This window comes from Haematobia irritans, chromosome 4 (genome assembly GCF_050003625.1).
Source record: "Haematobia irritans isolate KBUSLIRL chromosome 4, ASM5000362v1, whole genome shotgun sequence".
NCBI classification, from domain to species: Eukaryota; Metazoa; Arthropoda; class Insecta; order Diptera; family Muscidae; genus Haematobia; species Haematobia irritans.
Genome location: NC_134400.1, coordinates 115,921,970 through 115,949,917, shown reverse-complemented (window position 1 = coordinate 115,949,917; position 27,948 = coordinate 115,921,970). Strand labels below are relative to the sequence as shown.

The window sequence follows — 27,948 nt, the reverse complement described above, 5'->3', positions numbered from 1 at the left end:
TTTAAGAAATTATGGTCAAACGAATATTTTGCGATTTGCAATTTCAAATTTGGGAATATGGTGGATAATAACACTGTGACGCAAAATTCAACTTTTTGACTCGAAACAAAAATACACTTATCCCAGCCGAAAGTACTAGAGGAGAGGAGAAAAATAATTTCTGGATTTTGTTAGATTGGTTGCTGTTCGTCTTTTATGAGCCTCTAAAGTTTTGTCGCCAAATTCGATTTGGAGCACTTTTTTGAAGTTTTCGTATGACCATATCTCGAAAAATGCTGTATATTCGAAAAAAATTCATCTTCATGCTCAAAATCGCAAAAATGTCGAAAAATTACCACTTTTATCACCGATTTTTTCCGTTTTTCGACTACAGAGAAGTGAAGAGCTACTACTTTGCAGAATATCTCAAAAATAAATTCACAGCATTTTTCGAGCTATGGTCATACGAAAATTGCAAAAAGTGCTCAAAATCGAAATTGGCGACAAAACTTTAGAGACTCATAAAAGACGAACGGCAACCAATCTAGCAAAATCCAGAAATTACTTTCCTCCTCTCATCTCTGCGGATGGGATAGGTGATTTTTTGTGTTGCACTGATTATAATCAATCAATTACCAAATTTGTTTTTTTTTTCAGGAGGCTCCAGAAGTCTTTGGATCGGTTTATATAGGTGTTATACCCAAAAGTGGTCAGATATGGCCCCTTTGCAATAACATTACTTGTACCATGTTTCAAGCAGGGCTGTGGAATCGAGCCAATGTTGCTCGATTACAAATCCAGCCATTTGCATCAGCTTCTCCACTCCGATTACAGGTAATGTAACTAAATCCCATTTTAATAACACTCCATATGTAATTCTATGGTAGAGGGTCCAAAAATGAACCGATATAAATTATCTTATATATTTATATGTGTTAAAGAGCCCTAAATTTCACATTTGACGCGAACTACACGTAGACAAACCTTTGCATTTTTGGGTTCTAAAAGACCTCTATATTTCAATGTTAGGCGAATTGGAGTTTATATTCAATAAATTAAATTATAATATATGTTAATACCGATCTTCGAGCGTGAAGTCTGCAGACGGACCGAAATATCAATACCGTCTTCAAATAAAATTGAAAAGAAAAACTAATAAAATTAAAATCGATACTTCGAAACGTTACAAATAGAATTATTTGGTGTTGGGCACTACATTGGAAGTTGCAGCGCAATTACTGTCAAACCGTCCGTTGATCGATTGAGGAATCCAATGGAATTTAGTATAAGTTAATATTTGTTTAGTTAAAATATGAAGCATTTTTAAAAGTATGTTTGCCCGGAGTCGGAGTCGATCAACAGTTTTATGACTCCGACTCCAGTAAAATCTTCAGACTCCGACTCCACAGCTCCGGTTTATAGCTTGTCTGCTACGGAAACTAGCATGTCTTCAACTGACGGACAGACTAACATTGCTAAATCGACTCAGAATTTCACAAAGAAAAAGAATGTAATTTATGGGGTCTGAGACCAAGTCGGAGCCGGAGTCGGAGTCTTGGAGTCGGAGTCTGAAGATTTTGCTGGAGTCGGAGTCGGAGCCGGAGTCGTAGACATTTTGCTCGACTCCGACTCCGGCGAAACAAAATTTGAAAAACACTTCATATCTTTGTAACTAAAGACATATTTCGACAAATTAGATTCCAATAGGATTTTAAATCGAACAACGAAAAACGAAGTACTGGATTTCAGGCCATTCAAAGTGTATTTATATGGGTGAAATTTCACGGTGATATAAAAAGTAGGTTTTACTAGAATATGGGCTTAATTAACCAATTGTATTGTCCATTTTTAACATATTAAAATATAGATTTTTGACCCCGTATAAACTCTTGATAAAGGTATAACTTTAAGTCAATATAGCAGTAGAACCTAAAGTCTGATTTTTGGGCAGGCATGTCGAGTTCGAAGTTGGGTCATGCCGGACAATTTTGTGATATAGCACCTACATATAAACCCAACTTCCGTTTTGTTTTAAGAAAATTTTCCCAGTCTAAAATTTTCATAAGATTTGTCAGAAATTTCGAATTTAGAGTTATTTGAGATCCATTAATAAATGCGGAAATTTCCCAGATTTTGAGATAGCCCTACATAATTACTTGAGAAATCTCCTTATACACCCGATGTCCCTGGAAGCTGTAATTTTGCCATCTTAGCCGGTCTTTTGTTTTCATCAAAGCCACTTGAAATTCTTTACATTTAATTAATGGCCTCTAATGTCCATAACTGATAGACCATTTATAAATCGATGTTTCACCATTTTACTTCTATAGAAACACTCGTAACTGTATAGCTACACTGTTAGAAAAACATGTTTTTCATATGTTCCGATATAAACAAAATGTGTTTCGGGCACAATTTTTAAACACAATATATTTAAGTGCAAACATTTAATGCTCCTAAACTAACACTAAATGTTTGGGACACATATGTTAATATGTTAGAATATATTATGTTTGGGGCATGAATGGTTTATAAAAATATTGTGTGTGAATGTAAACATATATAAATTTACAAATTTCGAGTAAACATATATATGTTGTGATATTTTATTCAGAGAGCGACAGAGAGAGAGAGAGAGAGTATAGAGAAAGAAAGAGAGATGGAAACCGGGAGGGTTGACGAACAGTGTTGCCAACTCCCCAAGGCCAAAAAGCACCAAAAATATATTATAAATTCTAACATACCACCTTCCACCACTAAAAAAAAAAAAAAAAAAAAAAAAAAAAAAAAAAAAAAAAAAAAAACTTCCGAAGATGTACCTATTATAGAACTTTTGTGAATTGAATTTTAAGAAGTTAAGGTGGGTATTAAGATCGAGTTTAGCTGCTAAAATAGTCATTTTTTGACAATTACAATTTCTTTAATAATTCATTTTAAGGAATACAAACTTTGTGAAAATTTGCTTTTGGCTATTCCCCATTAAGTTATAATAAAATTTGCAGCACATATGCATAATTTTATGCCTTTTTTACTGATATAGTTTTCACTTTAGCGGCAAAACTCGAACTTAGTACTCACCATTATGAACCGCTATTCAAGTATACACTTTGATCAGTTTTAATGCTTTCGTCCAATTCATTTTGATCAGTGATGTTTTTCAACTTTCAAAATATTAATATGTGGAAGGAGTTTATATTAATATATGGAAGGAGTCTTATTTCAGTTGTGCGTCCTTTTGTGAATTTAATACAAACGTTTTTAATGACATCTTTACCAAATTCGAAAATTCGACACTCATCGCTCGACTTTCCTACAGAATACCCTAAATAACAATATTAATTAAAAAATAATCAATACCAACTTCATAACAATCAAATTCTATATTTGGCAATAAATTTGAGTTTCTTCGGCTCTTGAAAGTCTAATCAAAATTTTTGTATCAATTAAACTTAATACTGTTCAAAATAAAACAAGTATATACGGCCGTAAGTTCGGCCAGGCCGAAGCTTATGTACCCTCCATCATGGATTGCGTAGAAACTTCTTCTAAACACTGCCATCCAGAATCGAATTACTTAAGTTGCGGTAACTCTTGCCGATGGCAAGGTATCTCAAAACCTCCTAACACCATCTTCTAAATTGTATGTAAGTCCATACGTGGTATATATCAAATCAAAAAAGATCGATCCAATACGTATATAATTCAGTTTGACAAAGTAGACATAAAATTTTGACAAAATTTTCTATAGAAATAAAAATTTTGACAAAATTTTCTATAGAAAGAAAATTTTGACAAAAATTTCTACAGAAATAAAATTTTAACAAAATTTTCTATAGAAATAAACTTTTGACAAAATTTTCTATAGAAATAAAATCTTGGTAGATTATTTTTGGCTCGAGTGCAACCATGATTAAGAACCGAATAAAATTTGAACAAAATCTTCTATAGAAATACAATTTTGACAAAATTTTCTATAGAAATAAAATTTTGACAATGATGAAAATTTTATTATGAACCGAATAAAATTTTAACAAAATTTTCTATAGAAATAAAATTTTGACAAAATTTTCTATAGAAATAAAATTTTGGTAGATTATTTTTGGCTCTAGTGGCAACCATGATTATGAACCGATATGGACCAATTTTTGTGTGATTGGACCAATTTTGCTATGGTTGTTAGCGACCATATACTAACACCACGTTCCTAATTTGAACCGGATCGGATGAATTTTGCTCCTCCAATAGGCTCCGGAGGTCAAATCTGGAGAACGTTTTATATGGGGCTATATATAATTATGGACCGATATGGACCAATTCTGCCACGGTTGTTAAAGATCATATACTAACACCATGTTCCAAATTACAACCGGATTGGATGAAATTTGCTTCTCTTGGAGACTTCGCAAGCCAAATCTGGGGATCGGTTTATATGGGGGCTATATATAATTATGAACCGATGTGGACCAATTTTTGCATGGTTGTTAGAGACCATATACCAATATCATGTACCAAATTTCAGGCGGATCGGATGAAATTTGCTTCTCTTTAAGGCTCCGCAACCCAAATCTGGGGATCGGTTTATATGGGCGCTATATATAATTATGGACCGATGTGGACCAATTTTGGTACGGTTGTTAGAGACCATATACCAATACCATGTACCAAATTTCAGCCGGATCGGATGCAATTTGCTTCTCTTTGAGGCTTCGCAAGCCAAATCTGGAGATCGGTTTATATGGGGTCTATATATAATTATGGACCGATGTGGACCAATTTTTGCATGGTTGTTAGAGACCATATACCAACATCATGTACCAAATTTCAGCCAGATCGGATGAAATTTGCTTCTCTTTGAGGCTCCGCAAGCCAAATCAGGGGATCGGTTTATATGGGGGCTATATATAATTATGAACCGATGTGGACCAATTTTTGCATGATTGTTAGAGACCATATACCAACACTATGTACCAAATTTCAGCCGGATCGGACGAAATATGCTTCTCTTAGAGACTCCACAAGCCAAATCTGGGGATCGGTTTATATGGGGGCTATATATAATTAAGGACCGATATGGACCAATTTTCGCATGGTTATTAGAGACCATATACCAACATCATGTACCAAATTTCAGCCGGATCGGATGAAATTTTCTTCTCTTTGAGGCTCCGCAAGCCAAATCTGGGGATCGGTTTATATGGGGGCTATATATAATTATGGACCGATATGAACCAATTTTTGCACGGTTGTTAGAGACCATACACCAACACCATGTACCAAATTTCAGCCGGATCGGATGAAATTTGCTTCTCTTTTAGGCTCCGCAAGCCAAATCTGGGGATCGGTTTATATGGGGGCTATATATAATTATAGACCGATGTGGACCAATTTCGGCATGGTTGTTAGAGACCATATACCAACACTATATACCAAATTTCAGCCGGATCGGATGAAATATGCTTCTGTTAGAGGCTCCACAAGCCAAATCTGAGGGTCCCTTTATATGGGGGCTATACGTAAAAGTGGACCGATATGGCCCATTTTCAATACCATCCGACCTACATCGATAACAACTACTTGTGCCAAGTTTCAAGTCGATAGCTTGTTTCGTTCGGAAGTTAGCGTGATTTCAACAGACGGACGGACGGACGGACGGACGGACGGACGGACGGACGGACGGACGGACGGACGGACATGCTTAGATCGACTCAGAATTTCACCGCGACCCAGAATATATATACTTTATGGGGTCTTAGAGCAATATTTCGATGTGTTACAAACGGAATGACAAAGTTAATATACCCCCATCCTATGATGGAGGGTATAAAAAGCACCAAAAGCACTAAATGAAAATGCCAGAAAGCACCAAGTTGGTGCTTTTTTTGAAAAGGCACCAAAAAGGCAATTTGGTGCTTTTCAGAAATCAAAAAGCACTAAATTTGGTGCTAAAAGCACCAAATTGTAACTTATAACGATACTTGTCTATTGGTGACTATAACAGCTACGTAGCCCAGTGGTAGTGTGTTGGCTTACAAATTGCATGGTTCCCGGTACGATTCTCCGTCCAGGCGAAAGGTAAAATTTAAAAAATTTATAAAATTGAATAATTTCTTCAACATTATTTGTATTACAGAAAAAGGGGCCAAGAACTAAAAATTTCGTGGAAGTGAAAATTATGTGAGGGAATGACCACAATCTTCTTGGGGAGAAAATTCTTCCAAGCATATAATATTTTTGGGCTCAAACTGCTTCCAAACATATAATATGTTCACATAAAACAAACATAATAATGTTTCGGCAATATCCAATAATAAAGGGTGATTCTTTTGAGGTTAGGATTTTCATGCATTAGTATTTGACAGATCACGTGGGATTTCAGACATGGTGTCAAAGAGAAAGATGCTCAGTATGCTTTGACATTTCATCATGAATAGACTTACTAACGAGCAACGCTTGCAAATCATTGAATTTTATTACCAAAATCAGTGGCAGAAAATCCGCTTTTTTATCGACAAATTTTGTTCAGCGATGAGGCTCATTTCTGGTTGAATGGCTACGTAAATAAGCAAAATTGCCGCATTTGGAGTGAAGAGCAACCAGAAGCCGTTCAAGAACTGCCCATGCATCCCGAAAAATGCACTGTTTGGTGTGGTTTGTACGCTGGTGGAATCATTGGACCGTATTTTTTCAAAGATGCTGTTGGACGCAACGTTACGGTGAATGGCGATCGCTATCGTTCGATGCTAACAAACTTTTTGTTGCCAAAAATGGAAGAACTGAACTTGGTTGACATGTGGTTTCAACAAGATGGCGCTACATGCCACACAGCTCGCGATTCTATGGCCATTTTGAGGGAAAACTTCGGAGAACAATTCATCTCAAGAAATGGACCGGTAAGTTGGCCACCAAGATCATGCGATTTGACGCCTTTAGACTATTTTTTGTGGGGCTACGTCAAGTCTAAAGTCTACAGAAATAAGCCAGCAACTATTCCAGCTTTGGAAGACAACATTTCCGAAGAAATTCGGGCTATTCCGGCCGAAATGCTCGAAAAAGTTGCCCAAAATTGGACTTTCCGAATGGACCACCTAAGACGCAGCCGCGGTCAACATTTAAATGAAATTATCTTCAAAAAGTAAATGTAATGGACCAATCTAACGTTTCAAATAAAGAACCGATGAGATTTTGCAAATTTTATGCGTTTTTTTTTTTTAAAAAAGTTATCAAGCTCTTAACAAATCACCCTTTATATGTGCTTCCAGCAAAATATGTTTGGAACATATGTTAGAGAAGCGATTTTTTTTGAGGGTGTATTGTTGTCATCTGTTGTATGGTAGTGGGTAATTCCGCCCGTCCTAATTTTTGGCAGTTTAAATCTGTTTTATATATCCGACACATTACATTTTTTTAACATCTAAACTTTCTATCTGATTAGCCCGACATTTTGATTTTTGTGTATCTTTTTGTTAGTGTTTCTATTTTATATAGATATATTTTTTATAAAATGCCTATATAGACCAATACCAGGTTTTTATTTCTTAAACTTCTCGAAGCCTAATTATTTGTTTAAATTTTGTGTTTTTATAAATTCATATTCTGGAGATTGTTGTTATTTACCCATATTTTTATGTGGTCTCTATATAGTCTTGTGTCGTATTTTAATTTATTGAACTGAAATTAAAATGTAGAGTTCTTTACATCCCTAAAATGCTGAGGTTTGTCGTCGAGTCGTATCAAAATTTAAAAGTAGAGTTCTTTTGGACACATATGGCAAAATAGAGTACTTATATCGGCCTATTTTTGGAACACTACATCTTAAAATTACAATTGGAATACATTTAAATTGAGATTTTGGTACACCAACTGGAGTCTACTCCAGAGTCGGAGTCGAGGCCAATAAGAAATGCTGGAGTCGGAGCCGGAGTCGAGCAAAATTGACTCGACTCCACAGCCCTGGTGGAGACAATAAATATCTGCATGTGAGACCATCGTAATTTATTTTAACAATGAATTAAAACATATGCTAAATAAATGCAAAGTCTTTTACTAGACATTGGAAAGAAAAAATCTAAAATCGAGTTTTAGATTCATAGTACATGTATAAAATGTATAGGTGTACTACGGAATCCTTATTCGGAACAAATGCTAGTTTATCCATTAAAAGCACTCACCCTTTATCATCTTTGGAATTAAAGCTGGTGTTTTTGGAAAACCATTCTGTTACGCGTGCATCAAATACCAATGACTGCATCAACTGGCGATCACCTAAAATGTACGAAATTAACACGTTAGTTATGAGGCTGCTTTTAAAGATGTTCAAAATGGCAGTGCTCAAAACTGAGGAAATGAAATTCTTTTAGTATAAAAAATTAAATTTTTATCATGCATACGTTAGAGGGGACATTGTTATTAGGGATTATGGATTTGCGTCGGAAAAAGGTTAAATAAAACATTTGTGCAATTCCTCAGCTAACTGTGCATTAGTACAATACTACATTTGTGTATGTTATTACTCAAAAATTAAGATCATTGCTCATAGATTTACGTGTATATTATTGATGTTATTGCTGTTTTAGATTTAATATACGATTTAATTACTCTATTTATTTTATATTGTATTAAAGGGTCATGAAAATTGAAATAAAAAAAAAAAAAAAAAACTAAATCTAACAATGCTTCAGAATCGGTAGAAGATTTTCTTACACGTCTCTTATGGTATCACAATGGACTGAATAGTATAAGTGAGTCTAATATAACGGGCTGCTACTATACCTAATCTAACACATCGTTGTCGATTAGCGACCAAGGAATTATTATTATTTTTATTACTAACAACCTAGAAATAAAGAATTAGCCCTCCATTCATGATTAAAAGTTCGCAAAGATAATGCCCATTTGGAATGTTAGAATTGTTGTATATAGTTCTTATATATGAAACCCGAAGAATCTAACTCCAAATGAGTGAGAAAGGAAAAAGTAATAATAATAAACAAATATAAATAAAATAAAAGGGGCAGATAGTCTAATGGTGATTTCGTTTGGGAAAAAAAGTGTTGCATACAAATGGTACAACATTTTATGGTGTTACCACAGTGTTGCCGAAACCCCTTTCAATGACAACAGCGTTTGTGTATGAAAACGAACCAAAAAGGTGCAACACTGATATAAAATCAAAACAAAAGAAATTTGGCGGAAATATTTCGATTATTATTAACAACTATTATTGGAATCTCGACTAACACGCTAATTTTTCTTGAACTAAGGGAAATTGTTAAAACTTTTGATTTTATATATTTTTAATGATCAGAGTATAAATTAATTACATCCTCAACAAAGTTTTTAACTCGGCGTTGGTTATTTCGTCCAAGCAAGGATGTTGTAACTTCTTCATCGTCGTCAGAAGAACTACTTTCCAATAGCGTATCTACAATGGTGTTGCTAAAAAAACGCATTTGCGTTATATTAAAAATATTTAACATCCCATATATAGCTTTCGCCCGATTTACACTCATATGACTACAGAGGCCAATTTTTAACTCCGATTTAGTTCAAATTTTGCACAAGGAGTAGAATTAGCATTGTAGTAATGCGTGCCAAATTTGGTTGAAATCGGTTCAGATTTAGATATAGCTCCCATATATAGCTTTCGCCCGATTTACACTCATATGACCACAGAGGCCAATTTTTAACTCCGATTTAGTTCAAATTTTGCACAAGGAGTAGAATTAGCATTGTTGCTATGCAATGATGTTGTAACTTCTTCATCGTCGTCAGAAGAACTACTTTCCAATAGCGTATCTACAATGGTGTTGCTAAAAAAACGCATTTGCGTTATATTAAAAATATTTAACATCGAATTTTGTTGTCGCGGCACTAAACAATTGATATGCTTCTTCTTGGTAAATTAATCAGCTGTGTGGAAGAAATTGAAATGCAACCACAATACACGCGTCACGCACTTGTTTTTGTATTTTCAACAACGCTCTTATTTAGGTCGAAGAATAAAAGCGTCTTCAACATCTGATTGAAAGTGTAACCATCTGCACCGTAGACCAGCTAAGGTGTAAAATGTGTTACACTTTTTCTCTTGCGATGGGTAACACCCCGTCAATCGAACATGCACATTTTGGGTAGGCTGCACTGAATTTTCCAATTGAAGAAAAATTTTCGATTTATGGGGGGGGGGGGGGGGGGGGGGGGGTAAGGTGTAAAATATGCAACATATTTTTTACCAATCGAAATCACCATAAGTAACATTGCATATATGCAACGTCAGGGTTAATTCAATATTTTACCACACTCGAAAAAAGTGAACCCTAATGCCAATTTAATTCTATTTTAGTTCATGTAGTTATTACACTAATAGAAAAATATACGTTCCAAAATCATGAATGGACGGTAACAAAATAAAGTGGAAACGTTCACGAAAAATCAAAACGGAATGTTTACGATTTCGTCCACGATTTTATGAATGGCTTTTGGTTTTCTTTGGCCTGTTTTAAAATATTTGTTGGACGCCCTTATGGCAACTACGTCGGTGGTGCAATGTACTAAGGCGTATGGAGCACAGGTTCGAGTCACTGTGGCGGATTTTTGTACCCTGCGCCACACTGTGGAACAGGGTATTATAAGTTAATGCATATGTTTGCAACACCCAGAAGTAGACGAGATAGACACATGGTGTCTTTGGCAAAAATGTTCAGGGTGGGCTCCTGAGTCGATTTAGCCATGTCCGTCTGTCCGTAATCAAAATCTAGGTCGCAGTTTTAGTCCAATCGACTTCAAATTTGGCACAAGTATGTGTTTTGGCTCAGAATAGAACCCTATTGATTTTGGAAGAAATCGGTTCAGATTAAGATATAGCTCCCATATATATATTTCGCCCGATACGGACTTATATGGCCCCAGAAGCCAGAGTTTTATCCTAATTTGCTTAAAATTTTGCACAAGAAGAACAATTAGTACTATAGTCAAGTGTGCCAAATTTTATTGAAATCGCTTCGGATTTAGATATAGCTCCCATATATAGCTTTCGCCCGATTTACACTCATATGACTACAGAGGCCAATTTTTAACTCCGATTTAGTTCAAATTTTGCACAAGGAGTAGAATTAGCATTGTAGTAATGCGTGCCAAATTTGGTTGAAATCGGTTCAGATTTAGATATAGCTCCCATATATAGCTTTCGCCCGATTTACACTCATATGACCACAGAGGCCAATTTTTAACTCCGATTTAGTTCAAATTTTGCACAAGGAGTAGAATTAGCATTGTTGCTATGCGTGCCAAATTTGGTTGAAATCGGTTCAGATTTAGATATAGCTCCCATATATAGCTTTCGCTCGATTTACACTCATATGACCACAGAGGCCAATTTTCAACTTCGATTTAGTTGAAATTTTGCACAGGGAGTAGAATTAGCATTGTAGCTATGCGTGCCAAATTTGGATGAAATCGGTTCAGATTTAGATATATCTCCCATATATAGCTTTCGCCCGATTTACACTCATGACCACAGAGGCCAATTTTTAACTCCGATTTAGTTGAAATTTTGCACAGGGAGTAGTACAATGCTAATGTAGCTATGCGTGCCAAATTTGGTTTAAATCGGTTCAGATTTAGATATAGCTCCCATATATATGTTTTTCTGATTTCGACAAAAATTGTCAAAATAACAACATGTTCCTTGTAAACTCGCTACTGCTTAGTCGAAAAGTTGTAAAAATTACTCTAATTTTCCTAAACTTCTAATACGTATATATCGAGCGAAAAATCATAAACTTTTGAGAAGTTTTCTTAAAATTGCTTCAGATTTAAATGTTGTTTTACTAACATTGTGTTCCACCCTAGTGCATTAGCCGACCTAAATTTTGAGTCTACAGATTTTGTAGAAGTCTATCAAATTCTGTCCAGATCGAGTGATATTTAAATGTATGTATTTGGGACAAAGATTTATATAGCCCCCAACACATTTGACGGATGTGATATGGTATCGAAAATTTAGATCTACAAAGTGGTGCAAGTCGGCCCCGCCCGACTTTGGCTTTCCTTACTTATTTTTTATAAATTCGTAAACATTTTCAGATCATGAACACTGGTTGTTGTTTATATAAGGCATGGCATCATTTTATCAATATCAGAATTAACACCGACTATTGTCCGTTTGACGCAACATGTGTTGTGTTCATTTTCATGAACGCATTGTTAAAATTTATAAATTTTACCAATAAAGCACCCATCATGAACTTCTTATGAAATTCTTTTTTTTTTCAATTTTGAACTCCAATTTTTTCCTTCAAACTTCAAAATTTTCTTTAACAAGTGAAAAACAAAAAAAAAAAAAAATAATTATAATTATGTCTTATAAAATTTCTTGAATTTGTCGAAAAATATTTACTTATTTTTGTGAAATCGGCGTGACATCTGCGCTTGTAATACAGTTTAGTTAAAATTTTGTAAAATTAACCTTACATTTCTAAAATTAAGTAAAATTGTCATTTCTGGTGGGTTCACATTTTTTGCAGTGCACTAATTCCTTTTCCGAGTGTCTATTCAATTCTTTACATAAAGGATAAGACTTCCAGGAGGAATTCCTTATGTCCAAAAAACAAGTAATTCCACGGTTTGATTACACAGTTGATATTTTTTCCTAACACTTTGGCAAACTACTTTTTACCCCAGTAGCAACCGTGATCACGATCCACTAGACACTTTGTGTAAAATCCAATTTTTGTTTTCATATCACACAATACGAAATTTACTTAAACAGAAAAAAAAAGAAATAATTGTATTTAAAAAATTTCTTCGAATTTATCCTAATATATGTATTTACCTTTTTATCATATCGGAGTTTAATATATTTAGTTTTATACAAATTTTCTTTCTAGTTGAGTTTACTTCTTTTTAGTGTACACTGAAAAAATACTATTGTCCTAATATGAATGATTATGCATTCTTAATTTTAGAACATACAATTTACAGACAGATTTTCCTTAATACACATAAACATTTGTTTTCTGATTCAATCACGAAATTAATTGATCTAATTACTTTTTTAATTGAAATGTCTTCAATCACAGAAATGATAGTATCAATTAAAAAATTAATTAAAAACTTAATTGATACTATTAATTTTTGTGATTGATTTTTGTTTCAATTAAAAAAAATTTCTTCAATCAATTAAAATTTTAATTAAATATTTTTTAAAACTCAATTAAGACTTTAATTGGAAAAATTTTCATGAACATTTTTTCTGTGTACCTTAAAATTAACTGAACTATTGAAAATTTGGATTAAAAATAAGTAGCTTGGAAGCATTAATTTGTGGATTTTGTATTGTAGGTTAAAAGTTTTATTTATAATTTAGATTTTTGAAATGCAATTTCACAAAAAGACAATTAAAATCCGATACAGACGATATGTATCCTATTTTAAATTTTATAGAGATTGGATTTAAATCTTCGATTCGAAGTAAACTTTTGTTTTATCCTTACTCCTACTATAAACTATATAAAATACATATGTTACACGATATTAAAAAATATTTTATTCCCTATTTCTCAGCAATATTCTTTTGGGAATGGAAATTATTTAGCTTCAATAATATTAGCGTGGTGTTTACAAACTATGAATTTAATGTGCTTGTTAATAATAAAATGAATAAACGTACATATTATTTTTTTTTGGTATAATAATAATTATGTGTCTATATAATACATATGTAGTAATTGTATGTGAACATTTCCATTGCATTCGGTAGAAGTACAGTGCAGAAAACACGATTTGTGAAAGAAAACGAACATGAATTCAGTATCCTGAGTTTTATTCAGTCAGGTCTCTTACAATGGAATTATTACTCACAATAGTAATTATCGAATGGTGGAATGCGTCCAGCAGATGTGTTAGCTGTGGATTTGCAGGTTTTATTTTCATGAATGATAACGTAATGACATTAGACAAAACAGTGAAATGATAAAGTTAATGTTAAAAAAATATATATATGTATGGTGGATCGCTTTTTGAAATCATCAGAACTTTTCGTTGAATATTAAATAAAATTTATAATAATACTTTGAAAGATTTTTGTTGAAATAGCTACAGTGAAAAAAAATTTTGAATGCTTATACAACGAAGTCTTTGGAAACGAAATGTACACAATGTTGAGGATAAATTTCTTTAAAATAAAGACATTTGAATTAATAAAAAATTGATTTAAAAATTTTTTCATAACATTCAATTTTTGAAATTGAAAGTCGTATGTCTTTGAGGTGTGGCAAATTTTTCTTAAAGTAAATAAAGCCTTTTTAATTTAAATAAGTATAATTTAATATAACTTAGATATGGTATTTTTGGATGGAGGGTAAAAAACTTATAATGTAGGCAAAGTTTTATTTTAAAGATTTTGCATTTTTCCTTTGAAGTGTCTGTGATAATCTGAATTTGTAAACTAACTTTTATTTGTTCATGAATAGCTTTGTTAGTATATCGGGAGCCACCGTGGTGCAATGGTTAGCATGCCCGCCTTGCATATACAAGGTCGTGGGTCGATTCCTGCTACGACCGAATACCAAAAAAGTTTTTCAACGGTGAATTATCCCACCTCAGTAATGCTGCTGACATTTCTGAAGGTTTCAAAGCTTCTTTGAGTGGTTTCACTGCAATGAGGAACGTCGTTCGAACTCGGCTATAAAAAAGGAGGTCCCTTGTCATTGAGCTTAACATGGAATCGGGCAGCACTCAGTGATAAGAGAGAAGTTCACCACTGTGGTATCACAATGGACTGAATAGTCTAAGTGAGACTGATACATCGGGCTGCCACATAACCTAACCTAACCTAACCTAGCTATGTCCGTCCGTCCGTCTGTGGAAATCACGCTAACTTCCGAACGAAACAAGCTATCGACTTGAAACTTGGCACAAGTAGTTGTTATTTATATAGGTCGGATGGTATGGCAAATGGGTCATATCGGACCACGTTTACGTATAGACCCCATATAAACCGACCCACGAGGAGCAAATGTCATCAGATCTGGTTGAAAGTTGGTACGTAGTGTTAGTATATGACCTCTATCCATATTGGGCCATAATTATATATAGCTCCCATATAAACCGATCCTTATATTTTGCTTGCGGATCCTTTTGGAGGAGCAAATTTTAATCTGATCCGGTTGAAATTTGGTACGTGGTGTTAGTCTATGGTCTCTAACATTCATGCTACAATTGGTCTGTATAGGTTCATAATTATATATAGGACCCATATAAACCGATCCCCAGATTTGACCTCCGGAGCCTTATGAAGGAACAAATTTCATCTGATCCGGTTGAAATTGGGTACGTGGAGTTAGTATATGGTCTCTAACAACCATGCAAAAATTTATCCATATCGGGCCATAATTATACATATAGCCCCCATATAAACCGATCCCCAGATTTGACTTTCGGAACCTCTTTGGTGGAGCAAAATTCATCCGATCCGCTTGAAATTTGGTATGTGGTGTTAGTATATGGTCTCTAACAAACATGCAGCAATTGGTCCATATTGGCCCATAATTATATGTAGCCCCATATGAACCGATCCCCAGATTTGACCTCCGGAGCCCCTTGGAGGAGAAAATTTCATCCGATCCGGTGAAATTTGGTACGTGGTTTTAGTATATGGTCTCTAACAAACATGCAGAAATTGGTCCATAGCGGCCCATAATTATATATAGCCCCCATATAAACCGATCCCCAGATTTGACCTCCGGAGCTACTCGGAGGAGCAAATTTCGTCCGATTCGCTTAAAATTTTGTACGTTATACTAGTATATGGTCTCTAACAACTATGAAAAAAATAATCCATATCGGACTATAATTATAGTTTTATTAGTCTATCGTCTCTAACATTCATGCTAAATGTTTTCCATATCGGTTTATAGTTATATATAGGCCCCATATAAACCGATCGCCAGAATTGTCCTCGGGAGGCTCTTGGAGATTAAATTTCTGGGAGGCGCAAAATATCATCTGATTCGGCTGAAATTTAGTATATGGTCATGTCAACAACTATGCCAAAAGTGGTCCATGTGGGTCTATATAAAGCCACTTGGAGGAGAAAATTTCATCGGATCCGGTGAAATTTGGTACGTGGTTTTAGTATATGGTCTCTAACAAACATGCAGAAATTGGTCCATATCGGCCCATAATTATATATAGCCCCCATATAAACCGATCCCCAGATTTGACCTCCGGAGCTACTCGGAGGAGCAAATTTCGTCCGATTCGGTTAAAATTTTGTACGCTAGTATATGGTCTCTAACAACTATGAAAAAATTAATCCATATCGGACTATAATTATAGTTTTATTAGTCTATCGTCTCTAACATTCATGCTAAATTTTTTTCCATATCGGTTTATAGTTATATATAGGCCCCATATAAACCGATCGCCAGAATTGTCCTCGGGAGGTTCTTGGAGATTAAATTTCTTGGAGGCGCAAATTCGGCTGTAATTTTGTATATGGTCATGTCAACAACTCTAACATTCTGCTAAAATTTTTCCATATCGGTTTATAGTTATATATAGGCCCCATATAAACCGATCGCCAGAATTGTCCTCGGGAGGCTCTTGGAGGCGCAAAATATCATCTGATTCGGCTGTAATTTAGTATATGGTCATGTCAACAACTATGCAAAAGTTGTCCATGTGGGTCTATATAAAGTCCACAGATAAACTGATCCCCAGATTTTACTTCTTCCTGGATAAGCAAATTTGATATGTTCGTGTTAACATTTGGTACTAATCACACAAAAATTGGACCATATAGGTTCATAATTGTATATACCGCCCAAAATTTCATACCGGTCAAGAACTGATGTATATAGCTTTTTAATCTGGATTTTTTTGCCTAATATTACCCCGTATGGACTGACTTCCAATTTAGAAGACGATGTTAAGGTTCCTTGCCATCGGCAAGTATTACAGTCTTTCGTAGAAGTTTCTAGGCAATCCATGGTGGAGGGTACATAAGATTCGGCCTGGCCGAACTTACGGCCGTAATTTGTTCTCATACAAACGGCTTCGGAAAATATACTATCTTCAAAGGTTATTTTTTTTTTTGATTTCATGCCACTGTTTAATGCAAATCTCATAATAAGCAACAAATATTATAGGTAATTAAATTTGAAAAGTTTATAATTCAAAAAGCGATATCCTTCCTAACAAGTTTGTTTGATTTATGTTAGCATATGTATATAAGTTATGTATATATGTTTATGAATGGAGTAAATATGTATATATAGAAGAATAGTTTAATCGTTCAGATATATTGTGAACCAATTGGTCTGTGGAGTGATAGACAAATTAAATGTAATGGTGGGTACTATGTTCGGTTTTCGCACCAAAAACTACAAACAATATTTTCCTCCGGAACGAAATTTTAGACAAACGAAATTCCCTTTTGTTATAAAATATTTTCTTTAATGTTGTTACAAATACATATTTACAACAAGGATTCTCTGTAATCTATTTTATTTGTTTTTAAAGAAAATTTTGTAGGGACAAAAGGAAAGTATGTTCATTTAAAATTTCGTTCCGCAGAAAAGAAAACTCTTCTTTCAGTGCAGTTACTTCTTTGAAATAATTAATTTCAAATGGCGTATATGTATTTATATTTATGTATATTTTTGAATTTTTAATTTAGAGTTTTGTTGCGACGACAGAACATAGTACCACCTATATGATGGCGAGATATTCACAATGTTTTAGCATAAAAATTAATGGCTAAGTTTTGATGAAGGATAAAAAGTTTCATGGGTTTGAAACTAAATTTTCTTATTGCCACAGACCCTATTCCTATATTTTTTCACAGATATGCCTTTTTCTAGTTGATGTGATAAAATTGTTAAAATGTAAATAATGTTCATATATATTTATGTCAATTTATACACATGGTATGTACGTTATGTTAATTATTGACTTGATAATAATTAAATAACATGGCTAGTAAATGTAAGACGCTTTGATATTTTCTACAATGGTTATTATTGCAAGGTTCAAAGTATGGAATGTAAGCAGTAAAACCCAATTTTGAACTTTTCAAAATTTGAACAAATACGATTTTTGATTTTTATATGGGGACCAGAGATGGTCTGTATCAAACTTTTTTAGGTTTGCGACTGTCGTAAAGTTGTAAACGTCACATACGCGTTGTAAATGTAGAAAAAGTAACAAACGTCGCAAACTCAAAATACTTCAATCACGTCAGCAATACAGCGAAGAAGTTTGAATTCTCAGGATTGTTCATAAAATTGTTAACGAATTTAAAACTAAACTTATTCCAATGGGAGACTCCAAGCCAAAATTACTATGTACTATGTACTATACTTGCTCATAATTAACCTTTAAAAAATGAACAAATTTCTGTAGGAACTGACAACAAAGGACCACTACTTTAGTCTTGCAAAAGTGAACTGCTGTTTAGAGAGAATTTTATATGTTATAAAATGAGTTTTTAGAGTCATACTAATTAAAAATTATCAAAACTCTAGCTTTTCGTTCGCTGATGCAACAGAAGCTTGAATAAACATTACACACAAAAAAAAAATTTAATTAAAAGTCGGCCAACGAAACATTTTCATTAATACGATGAAAATAATCGTTAATAGCACGAAAGGTTACGTTGTTTTGCAGAAAATTCGTTATATTAACGAAAAAAATCGTTGTATTAACGAATTTGTTTAATTGGCTGACTTTTAACGACACATTTCGTTAATATAACGAAACTTTTTCTATTAGTGTATGGACCACGCAAACACCGAATAATTTGAGGATGCGAAGGAGACATGTAAAAATATCAGACTTTTCAATAAACATACGTTTGTCATCCCTTGTATCGGGGAGCCAAACTAAGTTAAATTAAAAAATGTTCATAATTTTTTTTATCCAAAATTAGGTTTTCTACATTAGGTGTACGACTTTTGCGACATACGTATTATACCGTCGTAAATGTATGTCGCAAAAGTCACTGTTCGCGACAGGCCAACCCTGATGGGGGATATTCTAACTTTGTCGGTCCGTTTATAATACATCGAAATAATGGTCTCAGACCCCATAAAGTAAATTTTTTGGCTCCTGGTGATATTCTGAGACGATCTAGCGATGTGCGTCCATCTATTGAAATTACGCAAACTTCCGAAAGAAACATGCTATAGACTTGCAATTTTTTACAAGTAGTTGCTATTAAATGGTCATATCGGTATGGCAAATGGGTCATATGGGACCAGCGTTGCCACAATGATTTTTTATTTTGGACCAACATTTTTCCAAAATTCGACCAAAATTCATACCAGCAGACCATTTTCCAAATTAAAATAATATCATTTAATAGTTCAAATTTTTCCAAAATTTTACTTCGATGTGAAATTTTTGTTTCTATTCAAAATTTTTATTTCTCTTTATTTCCATAGAAAATTTTGTCAAAATTTGATTTCTATAGAAAATTTTGTCAGTATTTGATTTCTATAGAAAATTTTGTAATAATTTTATTTCTATAGAAAATTTTTTCAAAAGTTTATTTCTATAGACAATTTTCTCAAAATTTTATTTCTATAGAAAATTTTTTCAAAATCTTAACATATTTCTATAGAAAATTTTCTCAAAATTTTATTTCTATAGAAAATTTTCTCAAAATTTTATTTCTATAGAAAATTTTCTCAAAATTTTATTTCTATAGAAAATTTTATTTCTATAGAAAATTTTCTCAAGTTTTATTTCTATAGAAAATTTTCTCAAAATTTTATTTCTATAGAAAATTTTCTCAAAATTTTATTTCTATAGAAAATTTTCTCAAAATTTTATTTCTACAGCAAATTTTCTCAAATTTTATTTCTATAGAAAATTTTATCAAAATTTTATTTCTATAGAAAATTTTATCAAAATTTTATTTCTATAGAAAATTTTGTCAAAAGTTTATTTCTATAGACAATTTTCTTAAAATTTTATTTCTACAGCAAATTTTCTCAAATTTTATTTCTATAGGAAATTTTATCAAAATTTTATTTCTATAGAAAATTTTGTCAAAAGTTTATTTCTATAGACAATTTTCTTAATTTCCTCATCAGCATCCTCTAAATGCAGCAAAACTATCAACCAATTATCAGAATAAATTCGGGTAATTCTTTCAACCCAAAGTGAACTACACTTGAACCTTCCGAAAACAGGTTTGATAGGCAGTAGCCGACTTTCGAAAAAAGGTTTGATAGGTAGTAGCCGACTATCAAACCTTTTTTCGGAAGGTTCAAGTGTAGTTCACTTTGGGTTGAGTGAATTACCCGAATTTATTCTGATAATTGGTTGATAGTTTTGCTGCAAGTAGAGGATGCGGATGAGGAATGTGGTAATTCCGAAACAGCTGTACATCCAACCATCTTGCAGTCTATAGGGCTATGCCCAAATAAATTTGACAAGCATACTTTTCCTCTGTTGGTTAAGCTACACTTGTAGTTTAATCAATGCATGGTTTAAGCTGAGATAAAAAAACAATAATTGAAGAGAAACCAACAATAACAAACAAAAAAAAATTTTATTTCTATAGAAAAATTTTTATTTATTTTGTAATAATTTTATTTCCTTAGAAAATGTTGTCAAAATTTGATTTCTATAGAAAATTTTGTCAAAATTTTATTTCTATAGAAAATTTTATCAAAATTTTATTTCTTTAGAAATTTTTTTCAAAATCTTATTTCTATAGAAAATTTTCTCAAAATTTTATTTCTATAGAAAATTTTCTCAAAATTTTATTTCTGTAGAAAACTTTATTAAAATTTTAGTTCAATAGAAAATTTTGTCCAAATTTTAGTTCTATAGAAAATTTTGTCAAAATTTTATTTCTGTAGAAAACTTTATTAAAATTTTAGTTCATAAGAACATTTTGTCCAAAATTTAGTTTAGGAAATTTTGCCAAAATTTTATTTCTATAGAAAATTTTGAAAAAAATTACCAATTTGACGAATATGGACCAAAATCAATCAAATTCCATTTGGTCCGACCATCGGACCAAATTTAAAAATTAATAATATTTTGGACCAGCCCTGTATCGGACCACTTTTAGATATAGCCCCCATATAAACCGACCCCAAGATTTGATTTCCGGAGCCTGTTGAAAGAAAAAGTTTTGTTCGATTTTTCTGAAATTTGGTACGTGATGCCCTCTAACAATTGTGCAAAAATTGGTCCATGTCGGTCCATAATTATACATTGGTCCAAGTCGTTCAATAATTATACATAGCGTCGTATAAACCGACCCCCAAATTTGACTTCCGTATCCTCTTGGTGCTGTTGAAATTCGATACGTGATGTTGGTATATGCAATAATCATGCAAAAAATTGGTCCATATCGGTTCATAATTTTATATAACTCCTGTATAAACCGACCCCCAAAATTTTACTTCTGGAGCCTCATTGAAGAAAATTTTCATCCGGTGGCATTGAATTTGGAGAATTGTGAGAAGGCTCAAGATACCTTGCCATCGGCATTTGTTACCACAACTCAAGCAATTCGATTGTGGATGACAGTCTTTACATGAGATTCGGCCTGGCCGAACTTTTGGCCGTATCTTCTTTTTCTTTTTGAAAAAATTGAATTTCGCGTACGAGATTTTTCGACTTTTTGATGAGTTGAGATTAACAGCCAATTTCTCATATCCGAAACAAACTCTTTCATTCGACTGAAATGCCAAAGACACCTGATTTTCATTTATAGCCTGACAATAAGTGCACATTAACAAAGATTTCTTGTCCTTAATTTACGAATGCGTCCTTAATTTGCTTAGCTTCGAAGACGCATTTCTGAATTGACGTAAAAATAGGTATCTTAACATGAAAGAAATTTTTGCTACACTAAGTTCAACGTGACTTTAATAATTCAGAAAAATTCTTCAAAATGAATGAAATTGTCTTTAAATTTGTTGTCTTTTTGCATCCAGACTACATATCCAAAAAGCGTTAAAAATAAGAGATATTTTTCAACACTTTATTTTAAAGATGATTTTTAATTGAAACATTACATACTTTCTACTTGAAATCGAGTCGGAATTTGGAAATTTATGGAATATGAACTGGAATCTTTTGGTAGGTATAACCGATTGCAATTTTTTGCTGAAGATGAAGTTGATCTTGGGATTATTCTAAAAATGCAAAAAACTTTTTCTGTAGATATGAAAGGAGCCTATTTTTGAATTATGCTATAATCCAACCTAAACATGGGAACATAGGAACTCGGACTTAATTGTCCACCATATTCAAGTTTTGTTGAAATTTAACAAATAAATAAAATTCACTTCAGGATTGAAATAAAATTTTTTTTTCCATATATGTACATGAACAGAAGGAATATGATCACCCTCAACATGTTTCAAGAGCAAAATGTTATTTTTGGATGGTGAACATGGAACATTTTTGTCACAAAAATTTTGTTTTCTCCGCATGGTTGCCACGGGAGCCACCGTGGTGCAATGGTTAACATGCCCGCCTTGCATACACAAGGTCGTGGGTTCGATTCCTGCTTCGACCGAACACCAAAAAGTTTTTTCAGCGGTGGATTATCCCACCTCAGTAATGCTGGTGACATTTCTGAAGGTTTCAAAGCTTCTATAAGTGCTCTCACTGCAATGTGGAACGCCGTTCGGACTCGGCTATAAAAAGGAGGTCCCTTGTCATTGAGCTTAACATGGAATCGGGCAGCACTCAGTGATAAGAGAGAAGTTCACCAATGTGGTATCACAATGGACTGAATAGTCTAAGTGAGCCTGATACATCGGGCTGCCACCTAACCTAACCTAACCTATGGTTGCCAAAATCATATACATAATTTTCGGGAAAACAACATGTCACTGTGCACAAAAAACATTTTGCTCTTGAAACATGTTTGGGCTTATCATATTCCTTCTCTGGGTGTATCTCTCACAATGACCACTGAAGAGAAATATCCGTTCGTCTTCACAATTACCGCCATAATAATTATTGAATTCAAGAGCTATACTTACAGAACATGGCAGCTGTATGCTCTGGAGGCAGTGCACTCCGGCTTGATGGCCATTTCCATCCAGGCTGGGACATTTTACCCAAAAACCATAAAAGTTCTTCTTCGGGTGAGTCAAATGTCATATTGCTATGCTTGCAAAATAACCTTATCGGGAAAAAGTCAAAAAATAGAACAGCGATTAAATAAAGTCATACATTTTTCAGAAGAAAATACATACCATTTTGGATGGATTTTCCAGCGTTTGCCAGTAAAAAAGCTGAGTGTATTACTGCCTTTAATATTCATTCGGTGTATTTCGTCTTCAGTGCGTATTTGTAGACGATTGACACCATATAGCTCGGGATAAGTTATTACTAAAGTGAAGGGAGTATTTTTAATAGCGGTCCAATAATATTGGCGCTTTATCCGAGCTACTCGTTTCTGAAATATCACAAAAACATATTATACCAAAAGTTCTTTGTAAATACATAAATAATAACAATTATATTTACCATTTCATCGAAATGATTTTTCACCAGCATCCATTTGCTACCGGTTGACTGATTTATAATAGAGTCACGTATCTGCAAGAATTAATAAAAACACCCAGAAAAAGTCACGTCAACATTGATCAAGTAAGCAGTTGATTGAAAAAGGTTAAATAAACAAATAATTTGTACAATTATTATTTATTCAATTTGTAATTATGTTAATAAATATTTGAAGTAAATAAATTAGAGGTGTGCACGTAAGTCATATTTTGCTCACGCTCACGCACACTCACGCACGATGTTTTTTGGTAGGACTCACGCTCACGCCCACGAAAAGAAAATTTGTACTTACGCACGAAAATATTTTAAATGTCTTGACTCACGAAAAATATCGTGACTCACGAATAATTTTATGACTAATTTGCCTATAGAACCCGACTGAAAACATGAGTATGATTACAATCGAGAGCGTTATAAAACTCTTAACACCTAGGATGTCACTAAAATTATAAATGAATTCAACTTCTAAGCATTTTATGTTCGTAAGTGGGATTATTTTCGTGAGCGTGTTTTTCCGAAATTCGTTACTCACGCATTTATTTTATATTATTTTCGTGAATCACGCTCACGCACGACATTGGGTTGGTTAATCACGCACACTCACGCCGTTGCCCTCAACGTGACTCACGACTCACGCGTGAGTCACGAACATTTTCGTGAGTCACGACAATTCCGTGTCACATGCACACCTCTAAAATAAAAAAAAATCACTGGTTCTGAGCAGAGATTGAAGCCGTCAAGTCACACCGCAGACTGTTTCAGCTCATCTCGACGCCATTCAATCAAATTATTTTTATTTAAAATTACATATAGTTATTTTACTTTCTGCCAAAAAAAATTATTGTATACACTCTGGGATGGAAAATGCAGTACTATAGTACTTTTTTCAATACTTTTTCAACCTGGGCAGTACCGTAGTACCCCCGCGATATCAGATTTATGGTACACTAGTTTTGACAAAATATGTTTATATTTTGAGAAAGTCTTTAAGAAACTTATTTGCTAGTAGTCTTTTACAATTTTGGCAAAACAGACAAGTTCATGCGGGAAGAAAATCTCGATTTTGTAAAAGCCATAGTCAAAAACACGATTTTATTGAATTCCAATAATGTTTTAGTCGAAAAAACATGCGATTCTAATTATATTACGCTTCCACACGAATACTTTATAAATAAGAAGTTATTGATCGCGTACTAAAAAAATGCGAACCATTCAAGGTCGAAACTTGAGACAAAAATAATCTACCGACATTTGGAGAAAATATTACCAGAAACTACCAAAAAAATATTATTTTGCAAAAATGTTTGTCAAAATTTTTTTTCTAAAGAAAATTTTGTAAATTTTTTTTGTCAAAATTTTGATTTCTGTAGAAAATTTTGTCAAAATTTCGATTTCTATAGAAAATTTTGTCACAATTTTGATTTCTATAGAAAATTTTGTCACAATTTTGATATTTCTGTAGAAAATTTTGATGTCTATAGAAAATTTTGTCAAAATTATATTTCTATAGAAAATTTTGTCAAAATTTTGTTTCTATTGAAAATTTTGTCAAAATTATATTTCTATAGAAAATTTTGTCAAAATTTTATTTTTATAAATAATTTTGTAAAAAAAAAAAAAATTATAGAAAATTTTGTCAAAATTTTATTTCTATAGAAAATGTTCTCAAAATTTTGATTTCCATAGAAAATATTGTCAAAATTTTGATTTCTATAGAAAATTTTGAAAAACTTTTATTTCTATAGAAAATTTTGTCAAAATTTTATTTCTATAGAAAATTTTGTCAAAATTGTATATCTATAGAAAGTTTTGGAAAAATTATATTTCGGTAGAAAATATTTTCAAAATTTTATTTCTATAGAAAATTTTGTTAAAAATTTATTTCAATTTATCTACAGAAAATTTATGAAATACCATGAATTCTACAAATCCACCAAACCGTGATTACAATACTGTAGTCTTTGTAAGCGGATATATTACTAAAAAAATTAAAAATGTGGATTCGACAAATAAAATTTTATTTTCTTAAAAATTCACTCTAAAGGTGCTCTTGACAATAATCTTCCAATGGAATTTTTGTGAAAAGTACTTTTTCGCTCAAAAAAATACCTTTTTTGTACTTTCTTAAAAATTGTATTTTCCATCCCTGGTATACAGCAAACTTAGTGAAAGGGTGCGTTTCTATAATAATTTGTTAATAATCATGGATGGTAGAGAAGATTAAAAGTAAATTTGGTTGTACAACTAATCTCACAGTGGTTCGGAATGCATTAATTTGAGTGTTTAGTGGACAGGCATCGAATAGACATATTTTTTAGCGGCTCAGTCACCAACCTTACCACCACCGATAGCAAAAATTGGGTGTCAGCCGACGCCGATGTGAACCGTCATTTGGACTCGGCTTTAAAAAGGAGACCCCTTGTCATTGAGCTGATGAATCGGGCAGCATTCATTGATAAGAGTTCACCACTCTTACACTCTTATCACGATGGACTTAATAGTCTAAGTGAGCCTGAAATAACGGGCTGCCACTATACCTAGGCAGGGTAGAGTAGACCATATAGTATACCGAAAATGAAGTTGTTACCTAATTTTGAGCAGGCTTCCGTATACTCATACCTGGTAACAGGAGTTTTTGCTGGGATAACAGGTTGGCTGATAAGTCGCCTGTCTGACACATAGATGGCGTCGCTAGTATTAAATGCATATTATTTTTATATAGTACCAACCTTCAAATGATTCGTGTCAAAATTTGACGTCTGTAAGTCAATTAGTTTGTGAGCGTCTTTTGTGAAGCAACTTTTATTTTTGTGAAAAAACGGAAAAAAAGGAATTTCGTGTTTTGATAAAATACTGTTTTCTGAAGGGAAAAAATACGGTGGAAGCAAAAACTTGGCTTGATAATGAGTTTCCGGACTCTGCCCCAGGGAAATCAACAATAATTGATTGGTATGCAAAATTCAAGCGTGGTGAAATGAGCACGGAGGTCGGTGAACGCAGTGGACGCCCGAAAGAGGTGGTTACCGACGAAAACATCAACAAATCCACAAAATGATTTTGATAGAGATAGCAGAGGCCTTAAAGATATCAAAGGAACGTGTTGGTCATATCATTCATCAATATTTGGATATGCGGAAGCTCTGTGCAAAATGGGTGCCGCGCGAGCTCACATTTGACCAAAAACAACAACGTGTTGATGATTCTGAGCGGTGTTTGCAGCTGTTAACTCGTAATATACCCGAGTTTTTCCGTCGATATGTGACAATGGATGAAACATGGCTCTATCACTACACACCTGAGTCCAATCGACAGTCGGCTGAGTGGACAGCGACCGGTGAACCGTCTCCGAAGCGTGGAAAGACTCAAAAGTCCGCTGGCAAAGTAATGGCCTCTGTTTTTTTGGGATGCGCATGGAATAATTTTTATCGATTATCTTGAGAAGGGAAAAACCATCAACAGTGACTATTATATGGCGTTATTGGAGCGTTTGAAGGTTGAAATCGCGGCAAAACGGCCCCATAGGAAGAAGAAAATAGTGTTGTTCCACCAAGACAACGCACCGTGCCACAAGTCATTGAGAACGATGGCAAAAATTCATGAATTGGGCTTCGAATTGCTTCCCCACCCACCGTATTCTCCAGATCTGGCCCCCATCGACTTTTTCTTGTTCTCAGACCTCAAAAGGATGCTCGCAGGGAAAAAATTTGGCTGCAATGAAGAGGTGATCGCCGAAACTGAGACCTATTTTGAGGCAAAACCGAAGGAGTACTACCAAAATGGTATCAAATAAATCGGTGAAATCGTTTATTTAAAAAATCAAATTAAATTTCTTTTTCAAGTTCAATTAGTATAAAATTCAGGAAAAATATTCAGTTAGGCTTTCGCTTTTCCAAATCCGAATTGCCGGGCCTCACGCTTGACACCTGCCATCAGATTTTGTACAGCCACCTTGTCCACCTTCTTCGCCGCAGAAAGCCAGTTTGCCTTGAACTGCTGCTCGTCCTTAGCAGTTTTTTATACCCACCACCATAGAATGGTGACGGGGGTATAATAAGTTTGTCATTCCGTTTGTAACACATCGAAATATCGATTTCCGACTATATAAAGTATATATATTCTTGATCAGGGAGAAATTCTAAGACGATATAGCCACGTCCGTCTGTCTGTCTGCCTGGTTGTCTGTCTGTCTGTTGTAATCACGCTACAGTCTTCAACAATAAAACAATCGTGCTGAAATTTCGCACAAACTCGTCTTTTGTCTGCAGGCAGGTCAAGTTCGAAGAAGGGCTATATCGGTCCAAGTCCCCATATAAACCGACCTCCCGATTTGGGGTCTTGGGCTTATAAAAACCTTAGTTTCTATCCAATTTGCCTGAAATTGGAAATCTAGAGGTATTTTATGACCACAAAGAGGTGTGCCAA

At 33.7% G+C, this 27,948-nt stretch overlaps 1 protein-coding gene across 2 annotated transcripts in view; it reads right to left on the bottom strand.

Moving 5' to 3' along the window:
- The window catches only part of stj (voltage-dependent calcium channel subunit straightjacket), a 133,072-nt gene that overhangs the window by 26,213 nt on the left and 78,911 nt on the right, over positions 1 to 27,948 (bottom strand). For both annotated transcript variants that reach the window (XM_075305271.1, XM_075305272.1), the window contains 4 exons: positions 23,488 to 23,559; positions 23,214 to 23,416; positions 22,998 to 23,140; positions 8,148 to 8,241 (listed from right to left, as the gene is read on the bottom strand). In XM_075305271.1, coding sequence (XP_075161386.1) covers positions 8,148 to 8,241; positions 22,998 to 23,140; positions 23,214 to 23,416; positions 23,488 to 23,559 — 512 coding nt within the window. The remainder of the gene's footprint in view (positions 1 to 8,147; positions 8,242 to 22,997; positions 23,141 to 23,213; positions 23,417 to 23,487; positions 23,560 to 27,948) is intronic.